General features: G+C 50.0%; 1 protein-coding gene across 7 annotated transcripts in view; it reads left to right on the plus strand.

Annotated features, from left to right (window-relative positions):
- The window catches only part of LOC107270229 (homeotic protein spalt-major), a 35,707-nt gene extending 25,340 nt beyond the window's left edge, over positions 1 to 10,367 (plus strand). For 2 of the 7 annotated variants that reach the window (XM_015745052.2, XM_015745051.2), the window contains exons 3-9: positions 1 to 3,302; positions 4,797 to 4,930; positions 5,092 to 5,409; positions 5,595 to 5,964; positions 6,482 to 6,630; positions 6,965 to 7,138; positions 7,375 to 10,367. The exon at positions 1 to 3,302 is cut by the window's left edge and continues 1 nt beyond it. In XM_015745052.2, the coding sequence (XP_015600538.1) occupies positions 1 to 3,302; positions 4,797 to 4,930; positions 5,092 to 5,409; positions 5,595 to 5,964; positions 6,482 to 6,630; positions 6,965 to 7,138; positions 7,375 to 7,830 (4,903 nt within the window). In that variant the 3' untranslated portion in view covers positions 7,831 to 10,367. Of the gene's footprint in view, positions 3,303 to 4,796; positions 4,931 to 5,091; positions 5,410 to 5,594; positions 5,965 to 6,481; positions 6,631 to 6,964; positions 7,139 to 7,326 lie in introns of all 7 variants that reach the window. The other 5 variants (XM_015745055.2, XM_015745053.2, XM_015745057.2 and 2 more) reach the window with 5 other exon arrangements.
- Positions 10,368 to 10,446: the final 79 nt, after the last annotated feature.

Below are 10,446 nucleotides of genomic sequence, written 5' to 3' on the forward strand. Positions count from 1 at the left end.
GGCCGCCGCAGCCGCAGCAAGTCAAATGTCCCTCTCCCACCAAATGCCGCCTCTCTGCTCGATAAGCTCCTCACTGGCCTCGTCGATCATCACAAACACGGACCCGCCGCCCCTTCACGAGCCCAACACCCTGGAGATGCTACAGAAACGAGCGCAGGAGGTGCTCGACAATGCGAGTCAGGGCCTCCTGGCGAACAATCTAGCCGATGAGCTCGCGTTCAGGGGCGGCAAGGGCTCACGACTGTCACCCTACGATTCGAAGTCCTCCGGTGGGCGCGGCGAGCCCTTCTTCAAGCACCGCTGTCGCTACTGCGGCAAGGTCTTTGGCAGTGATTCGGCGCTCCAGATTCACATCCGGTCCCATACAGGTGAGCGACCCTTTAAATGCAACGTCTGCGGAAGCCGATTCACCACCAAGGGAAACCTCAAGGTCCACTTCCAGAGGCACACGGCCAAGTTTCCACACGTTAAGATGAATCCGAATCCCGTGCCCGAGCACCTTGACAAGTACCATCCCCCCCTTCTCCAGCAGCTCGCGGCTTCCGGGCAAAGGCCCTTACCGTCCCCGCCACCGCCACCGCCGCCGCCGCCGCCGCCGCCGCCCCCGGCACCGCCAGCGTCGTCCTCCTCCTCCTCGTCGTCGTCGCCATCATCGTCGTCGCATCATCCGTCGTTGTGTCACCCTGGCTCCGCAGCAGCAGCAGCAGCCGCGGCCGCCGCCGCAGCGGCTCATGGGTTCCTTCCACCTCAGCCACCGTTACCTCTTGCTCTAACCCTCCCTGTATTGCCACCCCTTTACCGATCACCCCTCCTTAATCACAGGGAGGAACAAGAGGTTCCGGAGAATCTCAGTAAGACCACTGTCCCGTCTCCTCACACATCGCCTCCTGTTCCAACGGGACATCATCATCTCCCTTTACCCAGTTCCCATCATCCTCACCTCCACCATCAATCGAACTCGCATCATTCCTCCTTTCACGAGCATCATCCGATGAAGCAGCAGCAGCAGCTGCATCATCATCACGCTCAGCAACAACATCATCTCCATCATCACGAGCAGACTACCTCGATAGCATCCTCGGCCGCGCAAAGAGACGAGATTAAACTAGAACACCAGTCACCTACTCAAGACTCCTACCAACAACAATCACGACCAACGAGTCGGGAGGATTCCGAGAGGATAACGCCGAAGCGAGAACCAGAGGATACCGAGGAGCAACCCGAGGACGAAATAGAGGAGTACGAAGATAGTAGCCGGAGATACCTGAACAACTCGTCACCATCCTCGACGGCGAATCCTCCGTCACAACCACAACCTTACGAGGACTGTAGTATGGACAGTAGTAAGATGAGTGCCCGACTTGAGGCCGAAAATGAAATGGACGGGGACGGGGATGAAGAGATGGAAGAACAGCCAGAGAACCTCTCAGGTCGCGGTACTTCGAGTAGACTTGGTCATCAGAGTCTCGGCTATCCTGGTGCCTCTCCCGCAAGCAGTAGTGCCAGCAGCAGTAGCCTCCAAACGACCTTCGCGGGAATTTTATTTCCCACGGGGCCACCACTACCGCCAGTGACTTCGTCCTCCGCCTCGGCGATTCATCATCCTCAGCTGATTCACCACGTCTCCTCCAGTGGTGGCGGCACTACTCCCACCGCACCTGGATGTGAAATGATCGTCGATCCTGCCCGTGATCCTGCCATATACTCGAGCCTACTTCCACGACCGGGGAGCAATGACAACTCCTGGGAGAGTCTTATCGAAATTACCAAAACCTCGGAGACGTCGAAGCTTCAACAGCTGGTTGACAACATCGAGCACAAGTTGACGGATCCTAACCAGTGCGTCATCTGTCACAGGGTACTCTCCTGTAAGAGTGCACTCCAGATGCACTATCGTACTCATACAGGCGAACGGCCATTTAAGTGCAAAATATGTGGCAGAGCCTTCACCACCAAAGGCAACCTTAAGACTCACATGGGGGTGCATCGAGCAAAACCACCCCTCAGGGTGCTTCATCAATGTCCGGTATGTCACAAAAAATTCACAAATGCCCTGGTACTTCAGCAGCACATACGACTTCATACGGGCGAACCTACGGATCTCAGTCCGGAACAAATTCAGGCGGCTGAAGTTAATGAATTTCCACCTGGTTACCCACATCATCCTCTGGCCTCGTTTCTCCCCCAGGGATTCCCGGCGCTTCATCCCGCAGGGAGTGGGTTCCCCTTGGGGTTCCCAGGTTCGCGCCAGCACATAGCCGAAAGAACTCCTCATGAGAATGACCTCGACTCGAAGGACTCTCGAGAACATCTGCATCATCCTCTTCTTCCCTCTCATCATCATCTCTCGCACCAACAGAATGCTCAGCATCACTTGCAACTGCATCAACAACACCAAAAGTACTCGGAAGAGCGGAGCTCCACCGCAGGTGATGACGAAATGGCTGAAGATCAAGAAGAGGAGGATGACATCACTCGAGAAGATGATGAGAGGTGCGATGAACGGGAGAGGCGAAGTATGGAAGATGCTGAAAATGATCCGGAGAGAGATGAAAACGAAGAGGAGCATCATCATCACCTTCATCATCATCATCATCAACAACAGCAACAACGGCTGTCGCTACCAAGCTTTTCGACGTCTCTGGCGGCCCTCGAGAACCAGGTGCGAACGATCACGACGACAGTGGCTGGTGGTAGCTCCAGGTCACCTGGACCCCACCGATATAACGGAAGTGAAAAGAGCACCAGTCCCCCGGCGATACGAAATGGAAGCGGCGGTGTTCCGCTTGACCTGACCCCACGCTCTTCCTCGACCCCGGTGGGTGGCTCGACGCCTACCCCGACGCCGCCGTCCCCACCGACAGCAGGAGCATCCTTGGCATCGCCATCCGCCTCGTCACAGAGCACAGCGCATCACGCGCATGCTTTCGGAATGTTCGCAGGCCTTCTTAGGGCGGTCTCATCGCCACCGTCGAATCTCGGTGGTGGCGGCGCCAGCGGCATTGGCGGTAGCAGCATCAGCACTCCCAGCGTATCCGGTACAACGTTAAACAGCGTAGTCTCGATGACCGCTGGGAATCCAGTCCTCGGCGAAGGCGTCGGTAGCGTCGTTGGTGTCAGTGGCGTCGGCGGTGTCGGTGGCAGTAGCGGCGGCGGGGGCGGTAGCGGTGGTGGCGGTGAAGGTGCCGGTAGCAGCACTACCGCCACCACCGGAGGAGCACTTGCCTCTCTAACGACGTCAGCCGTTCTCGCTGCCACTTCTACCTACAATCCCCTCGGCCTGGCTGTCGGAGGGCCAGCAGGTAGGCGCTGCTAGCAGCGGGGCGAGCCGCGCGCGGTTCCTGCTACACCTACCCTCCCTTCGGGATGCATACCTATCCTACCTACGTACCTACGTACCAATCTCTGGCATCATCCCACCTTTTATTCATAACATTGCAATCCTCTTTCACTCTCTCTTTTTCACTCTCTGTCTCTCTCTATCTCTCTTTAAGTTCTCTAAATTATTGATTCTCCTTAGAAGTTAATACACCTTTCCAAGATAATTTTATCCTTTGTTACTTTGAGACTGCTCTACGTGGACTGATTTATGCGATCCTTCTTCTCCTCTTCCTGACTTGGTGTAGCTGGACCTAGCACTCCCCCCCCCCAACCCCCCTCATTCTCTCGTTCTGGATCTCACTCTTTCTCTCACGGATACACATGCACACATTATCTATCTCTGTCACTCTTGCTTTTTCTCTCTATCCGTCTGCCTATCTGTTTCTGTGATTGGTCCAGAGTGTCATCGAAGATCATTTGAATCATTTGATCTCTCGATTCACGTACTGGCTGGTGGGTTCGCGCGCGCTCGCGTTCCTCGCGCGTTTCACTCGTGTTAGTCCAACATCGGTAGCCGGGCCGAATTCGACACACGTGCGTCCGACTAACACGGCTTATTAAAATACATTCATTATGTACACTCACATGCCCCGTAGACATACCCCACATACACCTCTATTGTATATTTTTATATGTATTTATACGTAAATGTATGTGTATACTCATAGATTTGTTTTGTATCGTTACTATTATTGTTCTTGTCATTTTTTATTATCATTGTCATTTATATTACTATTATTACTACTATTATACTATTATATTAATAATGTTATTGATATTATAGACATGCGGACCCGACGTTCTTTTCCTTGCGTCCATGTACGGCACTGAATAAATTGCTTTGTACAACATGAACTTGCCTCCACGCTTTTCCTCAATCCTCCTGGCCCTTATCACTATACCACGAGAAAATAGAAGAATCATTCTCATCGCTATCTTTACTATTGATCTCACTGTTACTGTTATCCAAGTGAATCCGAGTCGTAATTGGGAGAGCATAGGGCCTCTCCATCAGGAACATCAATGATTCACAATTGCTATCTCGAATGTAATCACTGCAGTCTGATCAGCCATCAGAATTTCGTTGTTGATTATTAGACTTTGATTCGAAAGTAAATAAAAGCGATTGAAATTTGCCGCTCTCTAGGCTTTACACGATTAGTACATTGAGCACATCACAGGCTAGAAGCAAATGGATGCTATTACTAAAATATGCCTGACGAGTCGGACGCGCGTTTGCTGAATATCTTTCTCTCTCTTTTTTTCTTATATATATATATATATCCAAATATATATATATATATACACACACACACACACAATTCTTCTCTATATCTTCTCTTTTACCCTCTCTTACTCCTAGTCGAAAGACACAAAGAGAGAGTCACATTTAACTTTCCCACGATCTGTTGCAGTCCGCGGTAACACGACATGCAATATCTGTTACAAGACGTTCGCTTGTAACTCGGCCTTGGAGATTCACTACCGGAGCCACACGAAGGAACGACCGTTCAAGTGCACCATTTGCGACCGGGGCTTTTCCACGAAGGTAAGTACTAAAGGTGCATTAAATTGCTGCCAAGAGGCATCCTTTAAATGGTCCTTCGGTACCCGCTGCCACTTGTTGCCGTTTGTTAGATTCAAGCTGATCCTCGGGTCGCTCCTCTGTCTCTTGTTGTCCGGTTGTCAATACACCGCGATACTTTGCAGAATGAACGCGAACCCTGGTTGACGAATACGTGTACCTGTGTCGATCGGAGGAACTCCCTATCCAAGACCGGCACCGAGTCCACTAGCACCACTAGCACGACTAGCACCACTATCACCAACATCCCTTCGTCCGAGTCGCATGGCGGCAATCGGACGAGGCCGAAACGCAGGCGGCGACGTCCTGAGGAGAGGAAGCCCCGGGGGCGGACTGGTGGCAACGAATGGGGGCGGGGAGTGATCTCTGGCTACGCTGCTCTCCACCTGCCCCCGATGCTGCCTCCCGCCCTCGGACTTCTCGCCTCGGACCACGTCTTCCTGGTAAGGGCCTCTTCCTTTCCTCCCTACCAATTCCTAACCTCAATCCCCATGTATTAGCTATCCTCGTTTTGATACCCGTCTTTCGAGTAACCATCCTAGAATGTCGATTTTCCTGTTCCCCAAGAAGATCACCGTTTCGTAAGATGCAACCTCAGTGGAGTACCACGTTTGTTTTTCTTCCGTAGGGGAACATGAAGCAGCACATGCTCACACACAAGATCCGGGACATGCCGCCTCACCTCTTTGCCGACGCGAAACAGACGGGTCAGCAGCAGCAGCAGCAACCACAGCAGCAGGATCATGAGAACTCGAGGAGTCCCATGTGTGCGGATGAGTCGAGTCTACCACCTCCAGCGCCTCCACCACCACCAATGCCACCGTCGTCCGTGGAAGCTGTAGTGGCAGCCGCGGCGATGCCTGTCAAGAGATCACCGCCCGAGGGTGATTTACCTGCGCCCAAGAGGCCGCCCAGTAAGTCGCCGTCATCGTCCTCACCGTCGCCGGCGCCGTCGTCGTCTTCGCCCTCGTCGTCGTCGTCGGCGTCAAAGACCCGCGGTACTTCTCACGCGATTTTAGACTTTCTCAGAGGGATCGCGACACTCTTCCAGACGTTTAACGTAATTAGTCACGTTAGAAGCACACTGATCCTATACCGCGAGAAGCTATTATTTTTTTGTTCAATGAAAAGAGAGTCGTTCACGAGTCTATGTAATTATTAATTTTCCTCCGGTTTTAAATTCGCTTATAGCCTCGCATAGCAGAGCTACATGTTCGATATGACGTAGTAGTAGACTCTCCTGCCTACATAACTCGCTCATTTATTCCCTCTCTAACCTCTGCCTCTAACATCGCGCGCTCTTTCTCATCCTACAACTTCCTGCTTCTCGATATGCGTTCAGCTGCTAATATTTGCCCCTAGCTTGCGGAGTTCTTGTTCTCAACGCACGTAAGAGCTAGAAAGAGAGAGAGAGAGAGAGGTTGGAAGGTTAAAAAATGGAAAGAAGATGCGCGTCCTAAGGAACGAATTGAAAAAGGCAGCTTAGCGAACTAGCGCGTGTGTGTGTGTTTGCAGGCATGCCCAGCAAGCACTTGTGCCAGGTTTGCAATAAGAATTTCTCCTCATCTTCGGCGCTCCAGATCCATATGAGAACACATACGGGCGACAAACCGTTCCGATGCACCGTCTGCCAGAAGGCCTTCACCACCAAGGGCAACCTCAAGGTACAGGCACACACCTCTCACTCAGCATCGTCATATATTGGCCACGAATCCTGTCTTGATACGCCATCTTCCTTCTTGCAAAAATATCAAAAGAATCACAGCTTACCCTGCTCCTCCAGATTGTCCTCACTCCCATTCTCCGGCCAGAATTTTCCCCAATGCCTATAGCCAGGCTTCTCATGCTTCACCTAACGGCTTATTGGCGTACTAATGCTTGCGCTCAATAGGTAGAATGGATTGCAGCTTAACACGGGTAGCCGCGACATGGCACGGATAGCCCACTGTTCTTCACGTCGCGTTCACTTGATTATAACATCTTATTCCATTGGCACAGGTGCACATGGGAACGCATATGTGGACGAACGGAGCGTCGCGACGAGGTCGCCGAATGTCATTGGATCTACCGCCACTGCCCATCACACCCAAGGACTCGGAGTTTCTTCAGCGACGACCGGATCTCTTTTATCCTTATCTACCCGCGCCGTTCCTTAATGGCGTTCAGCAAAAAGTACGTATCGCGTGGATAAGCGCGAAGGTGGTGGAGGACATTAGCCACTAATCGCGAGGAGCATCATAGAACATCTTCAGACTTTATCGTAGAGCGTTTTATAATACCAGTGGCAAAACGTCCCTACCCTCTTCAGCCGCAAAACCCGACGAGCCGACTAATCCTTATCTTGTTTCCCGTGTTTCTAGGTAATTGTCCCAGAATAAAGCTAACCAGTCGGCGTGCATTACTTACAGCTGAACGAGATCTCGGTCATACAAAGTAACAATGGACTAACGTCGCCACACAGCGCAAGTGCAGCCAAGTACGCTGGTCTCTTTGGATCAGTCTATGGAGGCGTCGCTGGTGGCGGTGGCGGTGCTGGCGGTGGCGCCGGAGGTGGCGGTATCGCCGCGGGATTCCCTGTTGACAAGCAGCCGATGGCACCGAGTAACGGCTCCCTAGGAGAATCGAAATCCCTATCAGCAGGGTCCATGCTCTTCCGCACACCGTCTCCATCTCATTCACCTGGCACTCCGTCGTCGAACACCGGCAATCAGAATTCCGCCAGTGTACCATCCTGGGGAGGTAGCGATCCGCTGCAACACAGATTCGAGCGTGAAACTTCGTCCAGGACGGAGGAGAACGCGACTCCGCCAACGGCAAGACTACCACCTACACCGGCGCCAAGAGGGGAAGGTCTGGCAGCCTAGTTATCCTTAGGACAGTTATCCTAACGACGATCACACAGCAACTTCATGGTCTAATCACACTATGGACGAGAACTCCTGCAGGGACTGCTACAATTAGTACAGTTGCATCTCGTCCTGGTCATCCTCGACCTTGCACTAGTGTCGATCAGTGTTCTCACCGCGCTGCATCCCACGCGACTCACATCCTCGTGATGATTCGATGCCAGCAGAAGAAGACAGCATGTTCCTATTATCAGACTAGTCGTAACGCGTTAATGAACGGTAGAGTGTCGATCGGATTCCGCTTGACATCCTTCCGGTTAGGCTAGGTTACGTTAGAGGGTTCCCGCGAGGCGACAAGGGGTTATGGCCGCAAAGGTCACTTGCGTGCGGGACCACTCCCCCCCTCCCAGAGGATTCGCGTATCTCGTATCTCCTTCGGTATCCTTTGGCATCCTTGGGCAGGAGGCAAGACTAACCTAAGAGTGCGAGAAAGAGATAGAGTAAGAATGTGAGAGGGAGAGGGCTGCGTGGGGAGAAGAACTAGATTAATATAGCAGCGCCTAGACTGAGCTCCTTAACGTCCTGTGCGACGATACGAGCCGCAAGACACGTGGCGCCGCTTTCCCACGATTTCCCACGATCGATGTAAGTTATTTCCCTCATTGTCAGTCCCGCCTCGCCGTCAGCCTCATTATTGTTAGTATAGCCTCCCTTGGTTATTCCTTCTCAGAATCAGTTTACACGAAGCTCTTGGTCGGACTTTGCATCATCGTTCAACGATATGCAAAGGCGAATCTACACTCATCCAAGTACACGTGTATTATACCAATAAAAATATTGCGTCATTGGAGGAGAGAAAGCTTGAATGGGAATGTGGGTGAAATTATGAATGATGGTGTACCGTGTGTTGTGACAGGGAGAAAATATATAGAAAGTGTACTATTGGGGTGGGTCAGAGACGCCAGGGGAGACAACGAGTAAACTAGAAAAAGAGACAGAGGCCAAAAACGAATGATCGAATAAATGAGTAATGTGTGCCGGAGAATGAATGTCCTGAATGTGTTTGTGTGAATGATGTGAGTACGAAATAAAATGATTGACAAGAAAGAATTAAGAGAGATTAGGGAAAAGTTAGGAGGCGGGCCCGGCAGCGTCCCTCGCTGTGATATGAGAGGAGCAGCCTGCAATCACTAAACCAATGTACTTATATTCTGTATCATAGTATTATTATAAATTAATTATATTATATTATATATATTATTATTATATTATATGATTATGGCGCCGATACGTGGTGGGAGTTAGGCGTTCTCCCCCACCCGTCCCCGATGGCGTACAATTTCAAGTTCTTTAAAATTAGCCAGCTATTCGGTTAGGTCAGTTCAAACTTCCAGTTCAATTTTACTACATATTGATGAAACATTCGGATGTATAATAATGGAAGGGAAATTTACGAGCCATTAGAAGTTACAGTGACAACGTAGACTTGGTCAACGTTTAGCCCAGACCGAATTGCTGGCATTCCAATTATTATTTCAGCCTCCAATCCGAATCATCGACTCGCGGGAACTCGAGTTTTGCTTTGGGCATTTTTTTTTCTAACTATTAAACTTTCATCATCGATACCTACCGTTGTCTATCCGAGCGTGCGTGCATGCGTAACTGCGTGATAAAAACGGAATTGGGAAAAGTACGCATGAGAATATTTGCAAATGTGTGTGATCGAGATATAAAAATGCTTAGTAATTGCGTACGAAGACGATGGAAAGTTTAACGATGATATTTGACTATTTTAAATGGAAGTATTTATTTATTTCGTCCGCTTTGAGCCTCGGTTGAAGAGAAGAAACGTTAGCTGATGTTTCACGTATCAACGTGGGGTGCAAGTCGCTCTGCCCATATGATTTTTCACATATTTTCAAATGAATATTTTTATACGAACGAATTAGGAATCAGCTTCAGTAGCAGCAACAGTAACAACAGATCTCCCTCGAGTTAGTTCCTAAGTACCCGTTGAAGATGCGATAACAAGAAAAACAAAACATACAAAAGAAACGAAAACAAATCTGCAAACAATCAATTTACAAGAAAAAGGATCGAACGTGAGTGTGATGTCAGTGAGCCAACAGCCAAATATTCAATCAGTCACGGTCTCTTTCGGTCAGTCGGGGCTCGAAGGGGTATGAAGGATGAAGGCGAAGAACGACAAGAAAAATGAATAAAGTGGAACGTCACGCCAGGTACGGCACGTATGCATATCGAGAATTTTGTATTCGCAAAATCAAGAATATATTTCTACGTTGATGATCTATGATCCTGGTGGCCCAATAGTTACGTGATCCGCCTAATTAATGTCCAGGAAGGAGAACAGTTGTCATTTCCGAACACTTAAAAGGAAAACCGTACCCGAAGGAATTGCGACATCAAAATAATCTTACGATTAGAGACTATCCTCTATCTAGATAAGGCGTAGTGAACGATGGAGTATGGATGAAATACATGGCTTGTGTACGCATACATAATGTATATGTATGACTTGGTGAGAATGAAAAAAATATATAATAGGAAAGCTCGCGGCTCCAATGCATTATCGTAGCGCCCGACTATTGTAATAATATTTTTCTGGAGGATTGA

The sequence above is a fragment of the Cephus cinctus genome, unplaced genomic scaffold (assembly GCF_000341935.2).
Source record: "Cephus cinctus unplaced genomic scaffold, Ccin1 Ccin1_scaffold0709, whole genome shotgun sequence".
In the NCBI taxonomy this organism is placed as follows: domain Eukaryota; kingdom Metazoa; phylum Arthropoda; class Insecta; order Hymenoptera; family Cephidae; genus Cephus; species Cephus cinctus.